The 25,177-nt window shown below is 43.6% G+C and overlaps 1 protein-coding gene across 5 annotated transcripts in view; it reads right to left on the bottom strand.

The window, feature by feature from the left end:
* Positions 1 to 25,177, bottom strand: part of LOC115092122 (probable tRNA methyltransferase 9B) — a 77,828-nt gene that overhangs the window by 35,805 nt on the left and 16,846 nt on the right. For all 5 annotated transcript variants that reach the window (XM_029602686.1, XM_029602682.1, XM_029602683.1 and 2 more), the window contains one exon: positions 2,661 to 2,864. In XM_029602686.1, coding sequence (XP_029458546.1) covers positions 2,661 to 2,814 — 154 coding nt within the window. In that variant the 5' untranslated portion in view covers positions 2,815 to 2,864. The remainder of the gene's footprint in view (positions 1 to 2,660; positions 2,865 to 25,177) is intronic.

Raw genomic sequence — 25,177 nt, forward strand, 5'->3', positions numbered from 1 at the left:
TTGCATGGAGGGGCGTATCGGGGGCGTGTCGGGGGGCATATCGGGAGTGACGCTGCGTTTCGGGGGCGTGTCCGGGGGGCGTGGTTCCGGTCCGGGGGCGTGTCAGCGGTCCCTGGACCAGCCCCCGGACTGGAACATGGAGCGCAGCAGCCGGCCTGGCGCGCGCAAAGTTACGCCTGCTGGAAGCAGGCGTAACTTTTGGGATAGAGGTAGGGGGGAGAGGGAAGGTGGGCGGAGGGTGAAGGAAAGTTCCCTCCGAGGCCGCTCCAATTTCGGAGCGGCCTCGGAGGGAACGGAGGCAGGCTGTGCGGCTCGGCGCGCGCAGGCTGCCGATTTTGGGCAGCCTTGTGCGCGCCAACCCCGGATTTTAGCGGCTACGCGCGTATCTATTGAAAGTGCGCGAACAAAAGTACGCGTGTGTGCAGATTTATAAAATCTGCCTCCCCGTTCGTTGTCTAGTATTTTAAACCCACACATAACAAGGAGTAATATCCACCAATGTCAGTTAAATTATTCCCATTGCCACTGTTATCATTTCTTTATATAGTATCCCTTTAAATCCCTTACAGCATTAGGAGTAGTTATGTTACCGAGAGTCACATGACCTCTTGCTGACTCTGACTGGCCTCCACTGGCTATGACGACAGAGATTGTATGAACCAATGAGATCCCATCTTTGTATGGTAACTTGTGGCACATACAAGATCCCTTTGATATCTAAATCTGTGTTTAAAAGAAGACCACGCCTGTAATTCAAAATGTGATAAGTAATAATTTGATATAAAGGGAGATTCTCATAAATAGCTACCGTTAAACACAATAGTATTTCTAATGGTGCCCCAGTATAATTATTGTACTCTACTTTACGGTTAAGCAGCTTCGGTATGGCAAGTCTCCCCTGATGAAAATTATCCTTGAAATGCAGCCAGAATCAGGTTTTGTTACAAATAGAGATTGGACACCCTGCTGCAAGTTCAGATAAGTTTTTATTTGCAAAAAAAAAAAAAAAAAAAATTCTACTAAAAAGTAATAACTGCTTTATGATACTGCATTACATAAAATGGATTACAATGATTATATCAGGGCACTATTAGAAATACTGAAGCCATTTATGAGAATCTCCTCTTATATCACATTTTGAATTACAGATGTGGTCTTCATTTACATACAGATCTAGATATCAAAGAGCTCTTGTAAATAGCAATTGTGTTATTTTCATTTTGACCAGTGGTTTGCATTGACAATATTGAGTTCATTTGTGATGCAGATATGAGCGTGGCCATGCCCAAGAGGTTTAGGGGTACTGCAAAAGAGCAGATTAAAGAATTTAAAAAATGATGACTTAGCAGCGCTTAAATAACTGCATGCATGGTGCATTCTGCTACTTGCTCTGTATATTGTTCCAAGTAGTGTTACAGTATGAAGAGAACACAGCCTTCTTTTTAAGTGATAATACACTCTAACTAAAAATAAAAATTCTAAACATGTCTTGAAATACATTCTCTGTACCTGGAGCCAAAGAAAAGTCCCATGAGAAGCACTGCTTAAGCTTCTCTTCTGTTTGCGCTCCAGAGAAACTCTAATGACCAAATATGAAATCAAGCTCTGTATTTTCAGTTTTTAAATGCATTTTTCTTTCTATGGGGGGTCTTTCAAAGGAAAGGAGGCTCTAGATCGAGGGAAATATTTGTTTACAGAGAGGGAAGTGGCTGCATAGAGGTGGTGGAGACAAAAACAGCATCTGAATTTAAGAAAGCATGGGCTAAAACACAGAGGATCTCTAAGGAAGTGATGGGAATTGTAAATCTAAATTAGTTGGGTGGATAGACAGATTAGATAGGCTGCATGGTCTTTTACGGCCCTCACGGTTTTTATGTTCTGACCCCCTCCATGCTGAGACTAGGCTGGCTGACCCTGCCCCTATCTCCCTCTCCTCTACCTCCTTGTCATACTACAGGATGGATGGTGCCTAGCTCTGCCTCCTCCTTCCTCCCTCCCTCCTGTACAGAGGTAGCTTCATCCTCCCCCTATCATGTTAACAGTCCCCTCTCCTACCTCATTCCCCAGTCAACCAAGTTGCTGGCCAACTCCTCTCTCTGTCTCAGCCACTGGCCTCCTCCTTCACTCAGCCTCCGGCATCCCCCACCTGCTGCTGATTCCATGCCTACCAATGGCAGCCACCACTGCAGCTCTGTTGTTCAGGGCCACCTAGGCACTACATGTCTCTATTAACCACGAGCTCTGTTGTGCCAGTATTAACTCTCCTTTTCTGCAAGAATAGAGTACACCAGCACTCGGCAGCTCACACAGCCCCACAACCATGAGGAAAAAAAAAAAAAAAAGTAGCCGTTTTGACAGCGGCCAGCAGCACAGGCAGAGCTAGCGGCAGCTATGAGAAAGCTAGTAGATGTGGGGGGGGGGAGGAGTGGAAGGAAACAGCTGAGGCAGGGGTAGGGTTAGGGACCTATTTTCTCAAGATTCTGCAGCAAGAGGAAAACTTTGAAAAGTTTCCTACAGCTGTAAAATTGCAGGAAATTGGAAGTCTTGCCTACACAATAATATATCAAAGGAAAAGTAATTCGGTCACAAACATTGCGTAGGTATGCTGTTAGCTTAGAAAATAAATTAACAAGAACAAGCAGCATGTGGACTTGACTTACCAATATCAGCAATCAGGCTTCCTGGCTCCTGGGCTAGCAGAAACTCTTGTACTTTTGGCCAAGCCTTGTAACGTATATCATTGAAGTAAGGAGCAATCCTCTCATACACGCTATGGACATGGTCCCTTTCCAGCTCACTTGCTTCCTTCTCCATGATGCCACGCTGTCTTTCTACATCATTGAACCTACTTTCTGTGACTGGAACTGAAATCAGGAACAAAAGCAAGTGTTTTAGAAGGACAAACAAGATGTATCTTTTGAGACAGTCTTGTGACCTGAAATGCAACATGAGAGCTGGCTGGATACTCAAAATGGGAGTGCAATGCAATTCAATCTTTGTGAAAGGTTATTCCCTGACAATTCCCATTATTCTCACAAATAAAGCAAGCTTGAGGCTCAAAGGGGTTTATGTGCATAAAATACTTTGAAAGCCAACCTACAGGTTCTGCAGATAAAATTATACACAGAACTCAGTTTTGCACCTACTTTTACCCACAACGCGAAGAGGCGTTCCTGGGTCGGGGGGGGGGGGGAGCTGTTGAGTTGGGTGGGGAGATGATTTACAAAGATGCCTACGATTTTCAAAAGTATGCACGTAAATCTACGTGCATAAAGTTATGTCTGCGCCTGAGTCAGATGTAATTCTGTGCGTGTATGTCTATAGGTGCACCAGGGATGCCTGTGAATTTTCAAAAGTAAAATATGCACATAAGCTCGCTCTCAAAATTCGGGCTAGAGTCTGCGGGTAGGACGTGGCGGGCTGTTTTAAAATTACCCCATTCAGGCACTATTGGAATTTAATGATATTTTATTTATTTTTTTATTTAAATTCTTTTAATATACCGATTTTCTTATTTATTTAAGTTTTTTTATATACCAATACTCGTTTGCACATCATATCGGTTTGCATTGAACAGGTGTAACATGGAGAAAGAGAAATACATGGAACCGGAAGATATAACACAAGAACAGGCAGGGTCACAACAGGTGGACATATTAAAAGTAAATCAACTGAGGTGAATTATTTACAAGTTATTTACAAATTCACTCTTATCCTTCATTCATTACTGATGAAGCTGATTTAAACATACTACAAGTTAAAAAATAAAAATATCTTTCAAAATGCCACACTAAAAATTATCCTGTAGAAACTGTTTTCTGCTCTTGTACTGTATGGTTTTATTGTCCATGATATGAACAAGTGAAGGCAGGAACTGTATAAAGTGATAGGAGCAAACAGGATGAATAGTGTAGGTAGAAAAAAAAATAATTATAATATGTTGTATTTTTAGCCTACCTTTCCAAATAATGCTCAGAGCAGCTTACAGTATTAATATAATTCAGGCATAATAAGTCCCTACCCCAAAGAGCTTAACATTTAAGTAGATATTTGAGGCAACATATTAAGTACCTGAGGCACTGAACTATTTTTCTCATAAAAATAAAAGAAACCTTTTAGTATATTGGCCCCAAAGTGGCTTGCCTAAGGTCCCAAGGAATGTCTGTAGGGAAAGCAGGATCTGAACCCGGATATTCTTGGTTGACAGCCCATTGCTCTAACCATTATGATATAGGTTGATAAAGTAAACATAGACAGTAGTAGTTGTCATGTTGCAGTAGTTCAAGGTCTATTATGATTTAGTAAGACTCAAAGAAGAGGATGAGAAAGTGAAAGGTAGGCAATTAAAGTTAAGGAATGGATAAGAGAAGAAATTAAAAAAAAAAAAAAATAAAGGGCCGGATTTCAAAAAGCCTACACGCTGGGCCTATTTTAGAAAGGCCCGGCCACGCATGTATGTCCCGGGGCTTCGAAAAAGGAGCAGGGCGGTCTGGGGGTGGGGTCAGGGGCTCCCAGCACAGCGGCAAATGGCCACTGTGCCGGGGGATTGTGTGCCGGCAGGCTGCCGGCAGGCACAACAGGTATATTAAAGGTTGGGGGGGGGGGGGGGGTGGGGAGGTCTAGGTGAGGGCTAGGGGGTTCGGAAGGAACGGGGGAAAGCTGCGGGTGTCAGCGTGCGCAGGTTGCACAATGGTACAACCCCTTATGCGTGCCGACCCCCGATTTTATAGCATGCGCACACCTGTCAGATGTTCAAAAGTGGCTAACTTCTGTAATTTAATTCTCCAATAGGTAACTGTTGGCTTCTCTTCTTTCATTCAATATGCCAATATTGATTGCTTCATCAGTAAAAAAAAAAAGAAGCTTTTTGTAAAAATTGCTTTTGTGTGATCTTTAATGTACATTCCAGGCCTTCTGTTATACCAAAAAGGCAAACCTTTTGGGACCTGGGAATTCTGCATTTTAGGATCCTTTCTAACAACCCCAGAATCCTCTGCCAACATCTTTTAATAAATGGACAGTCCCAGAAACTATGGTACAGCGTACCTGGAGTTTGTTTACATTTTAAACATAAATTGGAATTGACCAATTTTGCTTTATAAGCCCAAGTGATAGGAATGTATGTCCTACACAAAAATTTAAACTGCGTCTCACATAAAACCATATTTTCAGAAATGCCTTTTATGGTACCAAAACATCTTTTTAAAATATCAGGAGATATAGGATGCTCCAGCTCTTTATTCCTGAGTCAGCTACTGACTGACAGGCATTAGTACGATTCCATTTTTTAAGGGCTTTATTAATGGTTGCCAAGATAGCTTCCTCCCTGGAAGTGTGAGAGAGAATTCATCCAGGACCTGCGGGGTAGTTCTAGAACATTTAAACAGATCAGTCATAATAAAATGCCTGATTTGGAGATATACATAAAACTCTTATGTGAAAGGTTATACACATTTCGTAAATTGTCAAACCTCCAAATGTCTTCACCTGTGTTATTTAAGTAATGCTTAAGTGTTGATAGTGCCCAATCTTGAAGGATTCTATTTTCAAGACCTGGCAGAAATCTGGGATGACCGACCATGGCAAGAACTGGAGAAACTTCCCAGGTTGCACCCAATTTCTGGCAAAGAGACATCCATGCTTGTCAAAGAGAAGTTACCATGGGATTAGTTTGAATGTAGCCAGGTAATTGACTGTTTGGTACATGAAGCAAATTGCCCAGGGTGAGTAGATAATACCAGCTTTTCAAATAGGATGTAGGAGAGTACATCTCAGACAAAAACATGTCTCAACAAGCTAGCTAAATTGTATTGTGACAAGTTTGGGCACACCATGCCCCCTGCTTCCCACTGTAATTGAAGTTGCCTAAGGGGTAGGCGTGCTTTTTTATTGTTCCACAAAAACCTTCGTAAGGCCTTATCCAGCTCCACCCAATGTTGTTTTTATAACCCATATGGGCACCATTTGTAACACATATAGCCAGCGAGATAGCTCCATCATTTTAAACAATTGGATTTGCCCACTTAAAGAAAGAGGTAGCTTAGCCCACTCTACTAGTTTATTTTTGTTTTTTGTCAGCAAGGGAAGAATGTTAGCATTGTACAAACATGAGATATCTACTGGTATTTTTATCCTTAGATATTTTATTTCTTTGGTCACCCAACGTAAGGGAAATTCGGTTGGCCATTGCGCTTCAAATTTCCCAGTACATCCAAAGCTTCAGACTTTTCTAAGTTGATTTTTAACCTTCAGAATTTGCCAAACTGTTGTTCCAGGGCCAGAATTTGGGGTAGAGATAATACAAGGTCCATTAAAAATACCAACACATCATCGGCGAAAGTCGCTATCTTGAAATTGGTTTCTCCCAGTTGTAGTCCCTTAATATCCGGGGAATCTGTGATTTTCCGCAATAGGGGGGGTCTAAGGATAAAATGTATAATAAAGGGATATAGGGGACATCCTTGCCATGTGCCTCCTTACAGTTGAAATTCCCTGGACATATTTCCATTAGTCAAAATGATGAAGCACGGTTCGCTGTATAGTAAAGAGATCATTTGTACTATGTCCCCCTCAAACCCATATTTTTGTAGAACCGAGAACAAATACCTCCAAACCACCCTATCAAAGCCCACCACCAGAGCTGGTACCCCCTGAAATATGCAAAGGTTCATTGCTGTCCAAAGGCGGGCAATATGCTTGCCTGCAAATCTCCCTTTAACAAACCTAGCCTGGTGGTGAGAGATGAACATCGGCAATACCTGATTTAACCAGGCAGCCAGGATTTTAGCAAACAATTTCAAGTCTACATTTAGTAAAGAAAATCAGTCTATATGAGGAAGCTAATGTCAAATCTTTCACTCCCTTGGGTAACACTGTGATGTAAGCCCGTTTGGCATCCTGGGGGAATGCTCCCTGTGCCAACACCCCAGTATAGTAATCTTGTAGAACTGGGCTCACCTCTGTGCAAAGTAGTTTGTAAAATTCTGCCCACTGAGAAGCATGTGAAAAGCCTTGCTCGTCAATTGCCTCAGAATTTTTTTCCTCTTCCTCAGATTTACTGCCATGCCGGTTGCTATGCCTCACACTAAATGTAAGGCCAAATTGAAGGGAGCTATTTCTCAAGTTTCATTACCTGTGTCATCACAGTGCAGCATAGAAGAGTGTTTTGGAACGTCTCCAGCCATAGCTCCTGTTAAGATGACCAACGGGAGCTATGGCTGGAGGCCTCCCTCTAGGTCCCATTGGAGAGGGACCTAGAGGGAGGCCTCTCTCTATAGGTCGAAGATATCTCCCTGGGGCCAGGAGTTTTTTGTAATGGCATGACTTAATATTTGCAATTATTTCTACTTTAGTGATTGGTCTATTCAATAAAGCCAATTGATCTTCCGTCACTTTCGGAACATGCAACCCCTGAAAAAAAATGTTCTTCCTCCTTCAAAGCTCCAAATGTGCTCTCTTCTTTATATAGGTTTTTATAAAAAGATTTTAATGTTTGGCAAATCTCCCCCACAGATGATTTTTTAATCCCATTTTAAGCCTAGATTTATCAAAATGCGGTAAGTATCGCATGCGATAACAAAAGGGGCGTGCCAGACCCATTGTAATTCCTGCATACAACCACTGGGAGAGGGAGAGAGAGAGAGAGAGAGAGACTGAGACTGAGACTGACCATAATGTCATCTCCTTAGATAGTATTTGTATCCCTATGGTAGGCCTACCTAGTAACTCGAGGTGAGGTTTAGGATTTGGGTAGGGGGTTAGGGGCCACTTTGACATTCAAAGTGAGACGTATGAACAGAACAGTGGTCTCTTGTGAAGATTTGATGACCTTTGGAGTGAGGAAACTCACTCCAAGATGAGATTTGGGCAATGTTCTCTCAACCTAGCTCGATGGACTCGCTACCTGGGTAACATCAGTTGAATAATGTTTGTTGAATAATGCAGTGCAAATAGGCACAAATGCTCTTCTATGTAGAGAGACTGTAGCCGAGAAAAGTGATGATTTCTTCCTATATGCCTGCAGGATCTTTACTTTATGTGCGAAGTTTAAATATTTTTGCGATCACTGTACGGGGTTTGCTCGAGCCCTCCATCAGTGGGTCGAGTCTATGTGCTCTCTCTATAGCACACTGATCTAGTAATGATTCCAATCCCAGCTGTTTAAGCAGCCATTCTTCCAAAATCTTGTGGATTTCGTGATCTGACAAAGATTCAGGGAAACCCACGAATCTTAAATTATTCCGGCGGGTCCTGTTTTCTAGGTCATCAACCTTGGCCTCCAGCACTGTAAACTGCTGCTGTAGTGCCGATTGTGATGTGTGCAAGACCTGTGCTTCCATTTCAATCATGGCCACATGCTGCCGGATGTCTTCCACCTGGGTTTCAATTTTAGCCAGGGTTTCATTTCCAGTGCCCACCTGCTGGGATATCTCAGTGAAGCAGCCATCTAAGGCCCGAACAACCGCCTGAGTCACCTCCTCCACCAAGGAGGTGTTCATGGTGCCCGAGCCTGCACTGTGGCTTGGAGGTCCATCAGCCATTTTGGAGTCCTGCGCATGACTCGGCATCTTCTTTTCGCGCTGTAATTTGGATGCCATCAGGCGCTATCTCGCAGCAGGAATTTGATGCACCTTTGTGAAGCCAGTAGGAATGAAAAACAGTCCCTCTGAGGCTGAATTCAAGGTATAATGTCCCGTTTTCTGAGGGGGGCACCGGGAGCAAGCAGGACCCACGTCCTACTTGAGCATCAGGTTACGTGGTCTCCTCTTGAAAGGTTTTAATGATGCATGATCAATAATAAAGCTTTTCTGCTGGAAAGAAACCAATAGAACTAGGGGTCAAGAAATGAAACTCTGGGGAGGATGACTCAGAATCAATGTCAGGAAATATTTCTTCACAGAGTGGGTGGTGGACGCCTGGAATGCTCTTCCGGAGGAGGTGGTGAAGACAAAAACGGTGAAAGATTGCAAAAGGGCATGGGATAAACACTGTGGATCCCTAAAATCAAGGGGGGGAGGGGAATGAAGTAAGAGGCATGGGGGTAACTTGCTGGTGTGGCGGATACTACCCTTAACAAATAAGCCTTCATACTGTTGATGCAACTCCATCATTGCTCACTGCTTCAACGGCAGAGGGAAAAAAGAGGAAACGAGGAATTGTATTCAAACAACAACCAACGAGAACATTGAACTGTACAGCCTGGGAAAAACAAATAAGCATGGGGGTACCTTGCTTGATGCGGCGGTTACTACCCTTAACCGAAAAGCCCGATACTACACTTCTGATGCAAATCCTATATTGTTCTCTGCTTCAGCTGCATGGGGGGGAAAGAAAATTGAACTCAGACAGTAACCAACAAGAGCCCTGACCTTGGCAGTCTGAGTAATTGATAAGTATGGGAAACTGATAACTATGGGAGCTCGATTGGGCAGACTGGATGGGCCATTAGGTCCTTTTCTGCTGTCACTTCTATGTTTCTATATGACTGTGAGGGTGGGAAGCAGCATCAGTGCACTGAGGGGCTGTGGGAGTAGAATGGATGAGTAACACTGCCCAGGAGAGGGGCTGAATGATATGAGCGCAGGGGGACTGTAAGAGGAAGGAGGGGTTAGTGGTGATAGTATGTGTGCAGGGACTGGTGGGAAAGAAGTGAGGAGGAAGGAGTAGAAGCAGGGCCAGTGAGAGGGAGGAAAGGTTGGTGGGATTGGAGAGATTAGCATCAGCAGCATGAGGAGAGAGAAATGAGTTCAAGAGCTCAAGGGATGAGCAGTGGCAAGGAAGAAGGGGGTCAGCAGCTTTGTCCGGCAGAGAGCAGAAGTAGCCCTGCTTCATCATAGGGGAATCTTGTTGGCGGGCTGTTTCCCGCATTGTGATCACCTCCATCTCATGCCTCCCATTCAATGTGCTGATACCCATCCCTACCCCCAAAAAAGGAAGCTTATCCCCACCTTCCCATCCGGTACTCTAACCCCCCCCCCCCCCCCCCCCCCAGGCTATGCAACACTGAGTAAGGCCAAAAGTCTTAATGATATCTAGCTAAAAACTTTCAAAAGATGCAAATTAAACAAACACACACATTTCAAAGTATTGTATCATAGGCAAGAATCATCTCTTGTAGTTTTGGGAAACAATTTCTTATAGGAGTCCAATGGAACAAAATTTAAGCTGAGGGAAGATTCTGATCCCTGCATCATTCTACTGCCAGCAGATTTTTTTTTTTTTAAAGCCATTGCATAAGCTTAAATCTCCATGTTCCTCTATTCCTATTATTTAAACATTCCTCTTTAAGATTTTTATTTATAACTGAATTAATATTCCATTACAATATTATCTCAAAACTTTAATATAACCAAGAAATATGAATTTTATAATATATAATATATAATTTGAAGACAGCAAATATTAAGAAATTATGTTTACCTGATAATTTCCTTTTTTTTAGAACAGACAGATGAATCCAGAACCAGCAGATGGAGAAGGAGCAAACTGAGATCACAGTATATATACTCCTGCAGTGACATCAGCCAGCCTGTATTCTCTTCAAAAGCAACTGTGAACAGACTAGCAAAAAACTTGATTTAAACAACAAGAAACACTGAGCTCAGATAAAGAATATATTAACATTAATCTAGGGACTTGATTAACATTTACCAATATTCCCTGGAAACTCTTAGCCCTGCAGGAGGACCTTAGTGAAATCATTCGGCAGCCAAATTCGGGATGCTGGATTCATCTGTCTTTTCTAAAGAAAAGGAAATTAGCAGGTAAGTAGTAATTTCTCATTTCATAGCGTCCAGACAAATGAATCCAGAACCAGTGGGATGTTCCCAAGCACCTCCCGAACAGGGCGGGAGGCTGCTCACTGTCCAGTCAAAACCGCACAAGCAAAGGCTATGTCCTCCCAGGCCTGCACATCCAGACAATAATACTTGGAAAACGTGTGTAAGGAGGACCATGTTACAGCTCGGCAAATGTCAATGGCAGACAACAATCTAACCTCCGCCCATGACACAGCCTGAGCCCTAACCTGAGTGAGCAACGGCTTTTCAGCTGCCACATACATGGCCGTTACCACCTCCTTAATCCAGCGAGCTACTGTAGCCCGTGAAGCTAGTTCACCCTGTTTTCTTCCACCTTGAAGGACAAACAGGCAATCCGTCTTTTGGAAAGGTTTAGAAACCTCCAGATATCTCACATGTCTCTTGACAGCCAAGGGATTCAACAGGTGGTATTCCTCTGCATCTCTTTCCTTATCCAAGGACGGTAAGGAAATGGACCGACTGAAGTGAAAATCTGAGACCACTTTAGGCAAGAAGGAAAGAACAGTACACAACTGTATGGCCCTTGGAGTCACCCGAAGAAATAGCTCTTGACAAGACAAGGCCTGCAACTCAGAAATTCAACGCGCAGAACAAAAATCGGCAAGGTCAATAACCGCAAGGAAAGGATACACAGTGATTGAAACCAGGACCTGAAAAGAATTCCAAACACCAGGTTAAGACTCCACAAAGGAACGATGAAGATGTTTCACTCCCCTCAAGAAACGAGCCACATCAAGATGATGATAATGATTCACCTGGCCCCTGAAACAGGTAAGAGCTGCTATCTGTACCTTCAAGGAATTAAGGGCCAAACCTTTATTTAACCCACTCTGTAAAAAATGAGCAGGATCTTAACTGAATGAGGAAGAACATCTCTATCTTCACACCAAGCCTCAAACGCTGGCCAAACCCACACATAGGCTAAGTAAATGGAAAATTTACATGCTCAGAGCAAGGTGGCAATCTCCGCAGTATAATATCTCTGCTTCAACAAGCGAGCCCTCTCAAGGACCATACTGTAAGACAAAACTGAGTCGGATCTTCGTGAAGGACAGGTCCCTGCTGCAACAGATTCCTATGTGGCGGAAGATGAAGGGTGTGTGTGTGTGTGTGTGGGGGGGGGGGGTTTCTACCAGGAGTCTTCACAGATCCGCATACCATGGTCTTCTGGGCCAATCCAGTGCCATCAGAAGCATCATCCCACTGTGGCCTTTGATTCTTTGAACCATTCTTCCCAACAGGGGCCACGGGGGAAAGGCATACAGCAGCTTGCCTTCTAGCCAGACCTGCACAAGAGCATTGATCCCCAAGGAATTAGGATCTCTCCTGTGACTGAAGAATCGAGGAACCTTCGCATTGCGAGAAGTCACCAGCAGGTCTAGAAATGGAAGACCCCAGCGATCCACTATCAGCTGGAACACCTCGTCCGACAATACCCATTCTCCTGGGTCCAGACTCTCCCTGCTGAGAAAGTCTGCTCTTACATTCTCTTTTCCTACAATGTGCGAGGCTGAGATCTCCTGAAGATGCACTTCTGCCCATTCCATAAGTTGGTCTATCTCTTGTGGTTCTTGCTGGCTCTTGATTCCTCCTGCTGATTGATGTAAGCCACCGCTGTTGCATTGTTCGACATTATTTGGACCGCTCAACCCTGCAGCCTACAGCTGATCTGCAAGCAAGCCAACCGGACTGTTCGGGCTTCCAGCTGATTGATGTTCCAGACAGACTCCTCTGTATTCCAGTGCCCTTGTGCCATTAGTTCCAGACAGTGAGCTCCCCAACCTTGGAGGCTCGCATTTGTCATGAGTATCAACCAGTCTGGCAACATCAGGGAGACTCACTTTCGCAGATGATCCATCGGCAGGAGGAGCTGAATTGAATAGTCCAGAAACAGCGGGTTCCATCGAGACAGCAGGAAACACTGAAGTAGACACATATGTACCCTCACCCACGGTACTACTTCCAGGGTTGCTGCCATCAACCCGAGCACCTGTAAATAGGACCACACTATTGGGTGTATAGTGCTCACTAAGAGACGCACCTGTACCATCAATTTTTGAATACAAACTTCCGGAAAAAAAAAAAAGTTGCCTTGCCTTGAACCGCAAACCCAGCTACTCCAATGACTAAGATGGCTGAAGACTGCTTTTGGCTAGGATCACCACCCAACCAAGCTCCTGCAACAAGGAGATCACCTTGTGGGTCACTAGACTACTCTCTTCCAGAGACTTGGCCCAAATCAACCAGTCATCTAAATATGGGTGTACAAGGATCCCATTCTTTCTCAGTTCTATCGCCAGTACCACTATAACCTTGGAAAACTTTCTGGGAGCAGTGGCTAGACCAAAAGGCAGTGCCTGAAACTGATAATGGCACCCCAGCACCACAAAATGCAGAAAACGTTGGTGCTCCAATTGGATAGGAATATGGAGGTACGCCTCGGACAGATCCAAGGAGGTCAGAAATTCCTGACTGAACTGCCATTACCACAGAGTGCAACATTTCCATATGAAAGTGAGTCACTCACAAATGAAGGTTGACCCCTTTGAGATCTAGGATGGGACGAAATGAGTCCTTCTTGGGCACAAGGAAATAAATAGAATATCGACCAATATTTTCTTGAGATGTGGGTACTGGAATCACAGCCCTCAGACTGAGCAGCCTTGACAGCATACTCTCGATTGCCTGCTTCTTCTTTGGGGAGTGGCAAGGACACACCATGAATATGTCCCAAGGAATACTGCAAAACTCCAGCGCATATCCTTCACGTATTACCTCAAGGACCCACTGATCAAATGTAATCTCGATCCACCTCTGATAAAAGAGAGAGAGGCGACCCCCATCTCCCGTTCCCGGGGGTGGGTCGGAAAACCTTTATTGGGAGGCTCAGGAGGTTCCACTACTCGAGCACGCTCTTCACTTGGGCTATCTGGGACGAAAGGACTGAGACCTGCCAAAAGGTCCTGACGAAAGGACTGAGACCTGCCAAAAGGTCCTCTAAAGAGACAAAACTCCTGGAACCCCTTAGACGACCCCTCATACCAAAGTGGCGCAGTAATTGCTTTTTCTCCTCTGGCAAATGAGGAACCAGAGATTCGCCCCACTTACAGGCTAGCTTCTCCAACTTGCTCCCAAACAAGAGCAAGCCTTTAAAAGGCAATTTTGTAAGATCAGCTTTGGAAGTCGCATCGGCCACCCAATTTTGCAGCCTGGCCGCTTTTACAGAAGCCACTCTTCGGGCTGAGGTGTGGACCAACTCACAGCCCACATCTGCTAAAAGGTAGCAGTGGATTCCATAACTGCCCTGGAATTCTCTCCAGAGTCTTTAACTTCCTGAGAGAGAAGCAAACAAGAGCAAGCCACCAAGGAACTTGCTTCAAATGCTTGTTTATTTATCAGATTTTTATATTCCGCTTTTCAACACTTCAAAGCGGATTACATTCAGGTACTGTAATTATTTCTCTGTCCCCAGAGGGCTCACAATCTAAGTTTGCTTAAGGATGGCCTCAATCCTTCTATCGTGGAAACTATTCTAAAGATCAAAATCACAGAGCATATAGAAAGACATGATTTAATGGAATACAGACAACATGGATATACCCGAGGGATGTCTTGCATCACAAACCTGCTTCATTTTTTTGAAGGGGTTAATAAACATGTGGATAAAGGTGAACTGGTAGATGTAGTGTATTTGGATTTTCAGAAGGCGTTTGACAAAGTCCCTCATGAGAGGCTTCTAAGAAAACTAAAAAGTCATGGGATAGGAGGCGATGTCCTTTCGTGGATTACAAACTGGTTAAAAAACAGGAAACAGAGAGTAGGATTAAATGGTCAATTTTCTCAGTGGAAAAGGGTAAACAGTGGAGTGCCTCAGGGATCTGTACTTGGACCGGTGCTTTTCAATATATTTATAAATGATCTGGAAAGGAATACGATGAGTGAGGTTATCAAATTTGCAGATGATATAAAATTATTCAGAGTAGTTAAATCACAAGCGGATTGTGATAAATTGAAGGAGGACCTTGTGAGACTGGAAGATTGGGCATCCAAATGGCAGATGAAATTTAATGTGGACATGTGCAAGGTGTTGTATATAGGGAAAAATAACCCTTGCTGTAGTTACATAATGTTAGGTTCCATATTAGGAGCTACCACCCAGGAAAAAGATCTAAGCATCATAGTGGATAATACTTTGAAATCATCAGCTCAGTGTGCTGCAGCAGTCAAAAAAGCAAACAGAAATGTTAGGAATTATTAGGAAGGGAATGGTTAATAAAACATAAAATGTCATAATGCCTCTGTATCGCTCCATGGTGAGACTGCACCTTGAATACTGTGTACAATTCTGGTTGCCACATCTCAAAAAAGATATAGTTGCGATGGAGAAGGTACAGAGAAGGGCAACCAAAATGATAAAGGGATGGAACAGCTCCCCTATGAGGAAAGGCTGAAGAGGTTAGGGCTGTTCAGCTTGGAGAAGAGATGGCTGTGGGGGATATGATAGAGGTCTTTAAAATCATGAGAGGTCTTGAACGAGTAGATGTGAATCAATTATTTACACTTTCGGATAATAGAAGGACTAGGGGGCACTCTATGAAGTTAGCAAGTAGCACATTTAAGACTAATTGGAGAAAATTCTCTCTCACTCAATGCACAATTAAACTCTGGAATTTGTTGCCAGAGAATGTGGTTAGTGCAGTTAGTGTAGCTGGGTTTAAAAAAGGTTTGGATAAGTTCTTGGAGGAGAAGGCCATTAACTGCTATTAATCAAGTTGACTTAGGAAATGGCCTCTGCTATAACTAGCATCAGTAGCATGGGATCTTCTTAGTGTTTGGGTACTTGCCAGGTTCTTGTGGCCTGGTTTGGTCTCTGTTGGGAACAGGATACTGGGCTTGATGGACCCTTGGTCTGACCCAGCATGGCAATTTCTTATGTTCTTCAAGGCCACTCCTCCCTCCATGGGGATAGTCGTCTGTTTAGATACGGCACAGCAAGCGCATCCATTTTTGGAAAAACGCAAACACTCTCTCACCACTGGATCTGGGGGTACAGACCTTACAAGGTCCGATCCTCTTTAAAATTTGCTTCTGGGGCATCCCATTCAAGATCAATCAATTCTTGAATGATGTCCATAACAGGGAAAAAACAAGAGGCCTTACGCAAAGAAACCAAAATGGGATTTCTCTTTGGCTCAGACATGGACTCCTCAGGATCTTCAATGTCTGGGAAATCAGGGCTGCCAGTTCATCTCTATGAAAAAACCACAACATAGTTCTATACGGTTCTAGCCCCAGGGGGGAATTTCCCCATCCTCCAGGGAGTCAGGATCTGCCTCATCATCAGTGCCATCCTGATGCCTGTCAGAAACACCTGCAGCTTGAGGTGTACTTCGGCGCTTAAATGTCATACCGTAGGAGGGGGACGGCACACTTGAGGATCTGAACCGACAGGCTTGGACGGTGCTGATGACTGTGCCTGAAGGAAGGATTGCAATCCTTGAAAAAAATTCTACCCAAGAAAAAGCGAAGGATCCATGCCAAGACCAGTAGGCACTTGTGCAGCGCCACTGAGCTGCCTTACCCTGCTGAGGAACCAGTCAAGGAAGTTCCAAGGTCAAGCATCCCTCCTGACATATCCTTAACAGGGCCATCATCAGGCTGGGAAGATCCAGGCTCAGTAAAATCAGATGAAGATAATTCTTCCTGAGCCTCTAAGCAGTGCTGGCATAAGTTAGAGGGCACTCCAGGCTGAGATGCCCTAATGACAGGCAACACAGAGAGAAAGGCACTTAGGTTTCTTAGCCACTGACGCCATTATCCGTCAGTACGCTTAACAGGCGACTGAAGATGTGCGTTCAGCTGGGGTCCCGCTGAAACAAAATTTTATGCGCCCAAAATTTAAGCATTCCAAGTTTGTGCGCCAAAAAGCTAAGTGCATTGTCACCATACCTGAGCTCAGCCTTCCCAGCCAAGTACAGACAGTGTCCGGCTGCGGGAGAGGACATATATCGTCACCGCTATGCTCAGCTTCCTGCACCCACTGCCTTTCAGCTGCTAAATCAGCTAAGTCCACGCTGGCCTATAACCAGCTACCGGACCAAGGCACTCAACTGAGGAACCACGGAAATCACCTCAGGAATTCTCAACTGGGTAAGGGACCATTAGGTATCACCGTAGGAGGGCAGGCAATCCAAATCTCCTATTAATTCTCCTCTAAATCTGAAGCAATCCCTAGTAGGGAAATGCCTATCCACCATCTGCTGGAGAAGGAGAATACTGGCAGGCTGATGTCACTGCAGGAGTATATATACAGTAACATCAGTTTGCTCAGTCTCCATCTGCTAGTAGAGGTGCATAACCCACTGGTTCTGGATTCATCTGTCTGGACGCTAAGAAATACAGCATTATTAATAATAATAAACGACAATTCAGTTTCCAATAATAAAACACATTATATACAAGAACAATTTGAACATAATTCAAAGCACAACCAATAACAAAAATTAAGCTATCAATAAATATAAATATATAAAGAAAACCAAAACAATAGGCCAAAGATTAAAAAACAAATAAGATGAATAAAAGAAAAAATAAAAAGGCAATCAATTGCCCACAAAACAGAATTCTAAAAATGGCTGCAGTGTGTGAAAAACTACTGAATTGAATATGACATTTTTTCAACGCAGGGCGATTTACAACCCAGAACATATAAAACATGCAGCATATTACCATGGAGGGATCTAGTAAAAACCATTAAGAGCTCTCTAGGCAATCTGTGTAACATAAATCAACAGTTAAAATCAAGGGAGGGCAAAGGCATAAAAAAAAAAAAGGCAAACTTAACAGCTTTCATAAATTTCTACAGGTCAGCAATAAAATGGCTTCTACAGTATCTTCCATGTGTCTTTGACTTGGGGAGTGCTCTCCCACTGGATTGTCTGCCATGTTTGTGTTCGTTCATTTTCTGACTGTTATACCTTGCACACAGAAAAGGTCATTTTCAAAGGCTGTTTCACCCACAGAAATGACCTATTGTAAAACTGCCTGCCTGTTAAGTGCAAAACTCTGCCCAAACTGAGAAGACGCATTCCAATTGTGTGCAGGTCAATCTGATGGGATCATTTTCAAAGTGTAAGTCAGTTTGAAACTTAGTGTAGCTTATGCACATATCTGATGCTTAATTTAGGGGATCTGTTATAACATGATCCCCATAAAGTACTATAACCAACAGAGCACAGAAAATTTGTAATTTGTAATGAGGTAGACCACAAAATAAATATTATCTCTGTATGTATGTATGTATGTATATATATATATATATATATATATATATATATATATATATATATATATATATATAAATAAAACTAGCTATCATATAAAACAGTTAAAAGTTTAGGGGCGGATTTTAAGAGCCCTGCTCGCGTAAATCCGCCCGGATTTACGCGAGCAGGGCCCTGCGCGCCGGTGCGCCTATTTTACATAGGCCTACCGGCGCGCGCAGAGCCCCGGGACTCGCGTAAGTCCCGGGGTTCTCCGAGGGGGGCGTGTCGGGGGCGGGCCCGAACCGTGCGGCGTTTAGGGGGCGTGCCGGGAGCATTTCGAGGGCGGACCCGGAGGCGTGGTTACGGCCCGGGGCGGCCCGGGGGCGTGGCTGCGCCCTCCGGACCCGCCCCCAGGTCGCGTCCCGGCGCGCAGGAGGCCCGCTGACGCGCGGGGATTTACGCCTCCCGGAGGGAGGCGTAAATCCCCCGACAAAGGTAAGGGGGGGGCTTAGACAGGGCCGGGTGGGTGGGTTAGGTAGGGGAAGGGAGGGGAAGGTGAGGGGAGGGCAAAAGGAAGTTCCCTCCGAGGCCGAAATCGGAGCGGCCTTGGAGGGAACGGGGGTAGGCTGCGCGGCTCGGCGCGCGCCGGCTATACAGAATTGATAGCCTTGCGCGTGCCGATCCAGGATTTTAGTGGATACTCGCGGCTCCGCACGTATCTACTAAAATCCAGCGTACTTTTGCTTGCGCCTGATGCGCCAGCAAAAGTAGGCCTATTCGCATAGTTTGAAAATCTACCCCTTAGTGTTGCAAAATCAGCAGTTACAAATGAGCTTAGCTAACATTTGTGCTTTAGCTCTAGGAACCAGTTGGGGATGCTGTCTTAGCTTCCACTCATGCAAATGTCAGGACTGTACTTCTACTGCATCAGCTCACTGCAATTTCCTTTACTCCAAAAACCTACAAAATATTTTAATATATGGCAACTAGAGAATAAAGGGTTTCTTGTCTTCTCAGGGCCCCTGATGCCTTAAAAAAAAGGCACAGGAAGGAGCAGAAAATATCCAGAAAATGGATTATTTAAGAAAAAATAATCTGAAAGCAGGATGTTTTTTAGTTCACCTATCAGCTTCCGGTTCCACTGGTGATATGCAGTGGGAAACAGATTCAACAGTCTGACATTCAGAGACCATCTCTGTTGGGAATCCTGTGGAAAATCCCAGCAGAATGTCAGGGCACAAATTCCAGGCCCTGCTTCACCCTCCTGTCAGAGGTCTGCAAACCAACTTTTGATAAGTCCTAGAGTTCTAGTAGACAGAGAAGGGAATTTAGAAAAAAGCAAAATGAAATACATTTTCAAAGAAATATCTCTTTCTGCGCATTTCCATCTTAAGAAGAAAGGAGGCAAGAAGATGGAAGAATGTGTTGTTATGGTAAAATAAAATTCATAAGGCCTCTTTACATCCATTGTACAAGACCATATCAAGAGCAATGTGCCTTCAAAGAACTACAGCTTATTCTGAATCCATTCTTCTCATGACTAACATCAGAAATGGGAAACTGCAGGGCTGCAAACATGTTTTTTAATTATTATTTATACAGTGTTCCAATACAATTTCCAAGAAACAAAATCTTGAACAGAAAAGGAAGAGAAGAAAAAGAAAATTATACACATGACAAGAAGAACAAGAAATAAGAAATTGAAGAATGATTTTAAGTCCACAATAGGGGTCCAATATCTCAACTTAAAGGAAAAATCCCAAATGGGGAAATAAAGGAAAACGAATTAAAAAAACAAGCAGTACTATTACAGGGGGTTATATAATTTTAAGGGTACTCGCCCTTCTGAAGGAGGAACAGGCTGAGCTGACTCATTCTCGCCACACTGCAAAACCGGTTTATCACTAAGAAAAAAAGCTAATTGAGAAGGTATAAGAAAAACATAGGAAAGACCCTTATATTTTAACAAACAGGACAAAAAGAGCCCCGATCGGTATAACTCTGGGTTGCATCAATAAAGGATTGTTGCCTCTTCTTTTGGGTTTGTCTGGAAACGTCAGGGTATACCCTAATATTAAAGTGAAGAAAAGTTCAGAACGGTGCCTAAAGAATAATCTCAGAACCCAATCATGATCAAGTAGAAAAGCAAGAGTGACCACCATACTAGCCGCTTCGGCAAGGGCACTGTCTAAGGTTTCTAGAAGTTGAGATATGTCCATTTTCGGAATTACAGAATCCATGCCCTGAGAACCTGCTTGATTCTCTTGCCTATTAAAAGGAAGTAGATAGTATGATTTAGATAAATGAGGTATCGCCATCTCAGGAACCTTCCATAAGGCCTCAACATTTTCAAAATCTTTGACAGCATGCAAACTTTTCTAGTAGGGTATCAAACATGGAGGACTTGCTGGCAGCAACAAGGAGAGATGGGAAAAGCAAGCAAGAGGTTGAAAGTGAGAACAAGTGATGACGGGAAAATAAGAGTTTAGAAGAGGTGGAGACAGGGAATCGAGGTTAGAGATAGTGAGGGGAGATGGAAGGCTATAAGAGGAAGATGAGAGAGATGAGATGGGAAGAAACCAAGGCCTGGATTCACCATTCTACCGCAGAATGGTGAATCCAGCGAAAACGGGGGGCAGGAGCGAGACTGCAAAAGCCGGCAGCCATCACACCACCGCTGTGTTATCGCTGCCGGCTTTCGCACCCAATAGTGCCATCGTGAAAGGTGGTGCTATTGGCCGCGCTACTGGCGACGATAACGTGTCTTACCTTATCGCCGCCAGCGAAGACATCGCGGAATCTGTCCCGACGCCACCCCAATTCCTCCCCTCACCGCCCCGACTCCGCCCCTAGCATGCTATCGCACTTGAAAAGGGACTTTTCACACGCGATAAGACTTAGAAAATGCTGGAGAGCAAAGCAGAAAAGGGCAAAATGAGAAGTGAGATGAGAGAAAGAAATGTTAGCAAGAGAGGTAAAAAGGTGAGGGAGTGATGGAGAAAGTAGAGATATAAGAAACAGTAAAAACTGGATCAGAAGATAGACAAGAGGAAAGTTTGTAAATCTTATGATGGAGGGAAAAATAAAACCTCACACAGCAAATGCAGAAAAACATTTGTTTATTTTTGGTAGTATTTGTAATGACATTTTGCAATGCTGTATTAAAGTATTGCATATTTTCTGTACAATTTTTAATTATTCAAACTGTATATGTGCAATATCTGATAAGCGACCTGCTCTATAAAACTTAAATGAGACCTCTCTCTGACCCTCACTTGCATCCAAGCCTTTTGCCTTCCTGCCTTTGATTCTCAACTTTAGTTTAATATACATATTTGACCAAAAAATTATTATAAATCTTAGTGCGGCTTACAAAAAAATATAATATAACCAGATATCATACAATACAATATAAATATAAGTCAGAGTAAAACAAATTAATCAGTTACATAAAACAACATTGCACTAATTTTAACAATATTAAATGAAAATAACAAGGTAAGCACTAAATAAAAATTATTACATAGCAGGCAACAATTCATTAAAAAGCAGAAGACAGCAAGAATAAAAATGAAAAAACTAATGACTCAAGTCATTACAGCCAAAATAAACCTTAAAAGGGCAATTTAAATAGAAGAATCGATCTCAACTTTCCATCTCTCATGCTAAGTGAAATACAGTTCTTCTTCTCCCCTTCCCAACCTCTCCATCTCTATTTCTCCTTCTCTGTCCCTCTTCCTCAGTGCCTCTCCCCAGCCTCAATCTTCCCTCCCTCCGTTGAATAGCAAAAAGATTAAGAGCCGACAGCGTATACAGTGGGGCCAACTTTCACACAGCCCTTTTTAATTTTAATGTACACTGGTACTTTCACTGAAAATACTTGAAACCAATTTTAAAAAGGAAACTATCCTCATGCTTTCTCTTTGAAAATTAACAAAGTACATGTGTTAAACACACCTATGTCCTTTGCACCTTTGCTATCTGTGTGAGTGGTAGGGAGGGGAGAGGGGGGGAAGGGATGGAGAGAATGGGGAGATAGAGGGGGAGGGCAAGAGAGAGGGGAGACTGGGAGAGATAGGGAGGGGGAGGAAGGTGTCCAATCCCAGGACCTTACTCCAGTCACATGGCTGGGGCCAGGTCAATTCAGTGCCTTTTTGGATAATGGTGCCAATCAGGATGGGTGTGAGGGTGCATCTGTCCCAACGCAGGATCCAGGATAAGGTAAGGGGGGCTCTTGCCTTCGGGGGGGCTGGGTGGGTAGTGGTTCTTGCTGTTTGGGGGGCTGCTGCCATGGCAAGCATTTTTTTTTTTTTTTTTTTGGGGGCGTCAGGGCCACCTCAACCGGCAGCCCCAGGTTGAAACTGGGGTCAGCACTGAACCCTGCCCAACCTCCCTGTTCGGCCATGTTTTATTTTGGGGGGGTGGGGGGGGGGAGGAGGACAGCAGCCCTTTAAGATGATGGCTGTCCCGTGAGGTTTGGGCCATCACATTAAAGGGCTGCTCGCCCCATTTTTTTTTGTGTCATGGTGTTTGGCAGTGACACAAAAGGAAGCACCATAGAGCCGCAATGCTTTTTCAGGGGAAGGGCCCCACCTTCGTGTAAACACCCCCCCTACCCCCAGATAGTGAGACCCCTCCTGAGAGAAAAAAATCTCGGCTTGATGAATCTAGGCAATAAGTTTTAAAAATTCCAAAACAGCCATACTGCTTTTTGCCCCTGACCTAAATACACCTGTAGAGCACACTAAGAAAATCCACGTGTACCCATACTTTAAGCCGGATAGAGGAAGGAAATTTCCAGGCAGACTCATTGGTATTAACTTGGGGAAAATGGCTTTGAAAAACGATATCGGAAAGAGTTTGTGCACAAAACACGTTATTCATCCCTGCGGTGGTCCTGCCGCCTCCTAGTCACGACGACGACTTCAATCGGCACGGGTGCTGCTAGGAGGCGGCGATGGAAGGACCGCCATGAGGGCAATGAGCACGAGTGCGGTCTTTCAATCTTGCCAGTTGGAAGCTTTTGGTCTCCATTAGCAACATAGCAATCGTATTTTGGCTGTCCTGGGAAACAACCCAATCTTGTTGCTTGATACTTCCTACATTACAGGGTGAAATGCAGACAATGCGAAGCGGGATGCTATGCTGGTAGAAAAAGGCAAAAGTTAAAAAGTAACCCTCCACAGACATAAGACAATGCACCGCAGAGAAGAACAAGGAGATAATCCTGGGAGGGAACATTTTTCCAGGCTGCACCATTGCATCCGTGATTTTCTACTGGAAAGCTAAAAGGAAACTTCAAAACTAGCCGGATTTTTGCAGCACTTGTAATTAAAATGAGCCAACGCTTTGAACCTACTACAAAGCTATTTAACGGAGACATTACCAGAAAAAAATCTTTCTATAACTGCCAACTCCATTGTCTGTTTACCTTCCTTATCACTCTGCAATGTTTTTTCAGACCTAAACAAGAGCTGGAAGGACACCCGGGCACATATTTATTCCAGGTCACTCACCTCCACTCCTCCCATTATTTTATTTAAAAACTCCTTACAGATTTGTAAACCAACATTGCTACTGTAATCCAATCTACAGCTTACTTGTATATTCAGAAACCTTCCTTTGCTCATTTTGTACTGAGCTGATGAGTGGCGCATGCATACCTCTCCAAGCCAAGTCATACATGCATTAAGTTAGTCCAGTAAACAAGGTATCACACAAAACTTATTAACTGACCTTTATTTATATGTAGCTAAGTGGACTACCACAGCAACCACATTATTCATATTCTGTGACAAAATGCCAAAACAAGCAATTACATTTCCCAGCAGTCCAGGTCCTCCCTGTTCTCCTCCTCCCTCAGAAGCCTAAACTTGTCACTTCTGCTGTGATGAATCCAAGGCTGCCACCAACACCTAGTTGCAAGTTGAAACTTGCACTGCCAGCCTCACCTCTCAGCTTTGTGGGTCAATGGGCTAGTACCTGTATGCAGCTTCTGCAACTTGCCCTATTCAAAAAAAGTAAATGGACAAGAATGGACAAAAAAGATATGTGGTGTGCAGAGAAGATTTACTCAAAAAATGTTTTATGTCAGTCTGTTTTACTTCAAAGCAAGATAAATTTGTTTTTTTAATAATTTCAACAGAATAAAATTACAGCAAATAAAGCATCAAATGTATGGAGGGCAATTTTCAAAAGGGAGTTAGACAACTAGATCCTTTGTTAGAAAATGTCCCCGTGTACAGCAGCTAAATATGACAGTCTAGTTTTACTAGGTGGCTATATTTAGCCATTCTAAGCACTCTTGGGGAAATAATCTGTTAAAAGTAGAAAAGTCTGTTTGTCCTCTGAATATTTTAATAGAGGTGTGTAATATTCCCCACCTCACCCCATTTGCAGAAATAGCAGGGGCAACATACCTGTATACTCAATTTTATGTTAGCGGATTTCTAAAGGGAAATGACATAGAAAGTCAGAAACATGATGGCAGATAATGTGGTAGCCTATCTAATCTTCCTGTCCACACTAACTACTCAGCTCTACAATCCTTACCACTCCCCTCAGAGATCCCGTGTGCTAGTCCCATGCTTTCTTAAGTTCAGATACTGTCCTTGACTCCACCACCTCCCCTGGGAGGCTGATCCATGCAGCCAACATCCTTTCTGTAAAGAAATATTTCTTTAGATTACTACAGAGTCTACTCCCTTTCACCTCATCCCATAACCCATTTTTCCAGAGCCTCCTTTCTCTTGAAAGAGGACTGCCTCCTGCGCATTGCTATTTTGGAAGTATTTAAATGTCTCTGTCACGTTTCCCATATCCTGTCTTTCCTCTAAAGTGTACATGTTTAGATCTTAAAGTCTGTCCCCGTATGCTTTATAATGAAGACCACTGACCATTTTAGTAGCTACCATCTGGACCTACTCCATATATCCTTCTGAAGGTTTGGCCTCCGGAAATGTACGAGGTATTCCAAATGAGATCTTACAAGGAAACTATACAGGGCAGTATCAGCTCTTTTTTTCACACTGATCCCTCCCTATGCAGCCAAACATCTTTTTGGCTTTTGGTGTTGCCTGGTGATCTAGGGGA

Source organism: Rhinatrema bivittatum, chromosome 5, assembly GCF_901001135.1.
Source record: "Rhinatrema bivittatum chromosome 5, aRhiBiv1.1, whole genome shotgun sequence".
NCBI classification, from domain to species: domain Eukaryota; kingdom Metazoa; phylum Chordata; class Amphibia; order Gymnophiona; family Rhinatrematidae; genus Rhinatrema; species Rhinatrema bivittatum.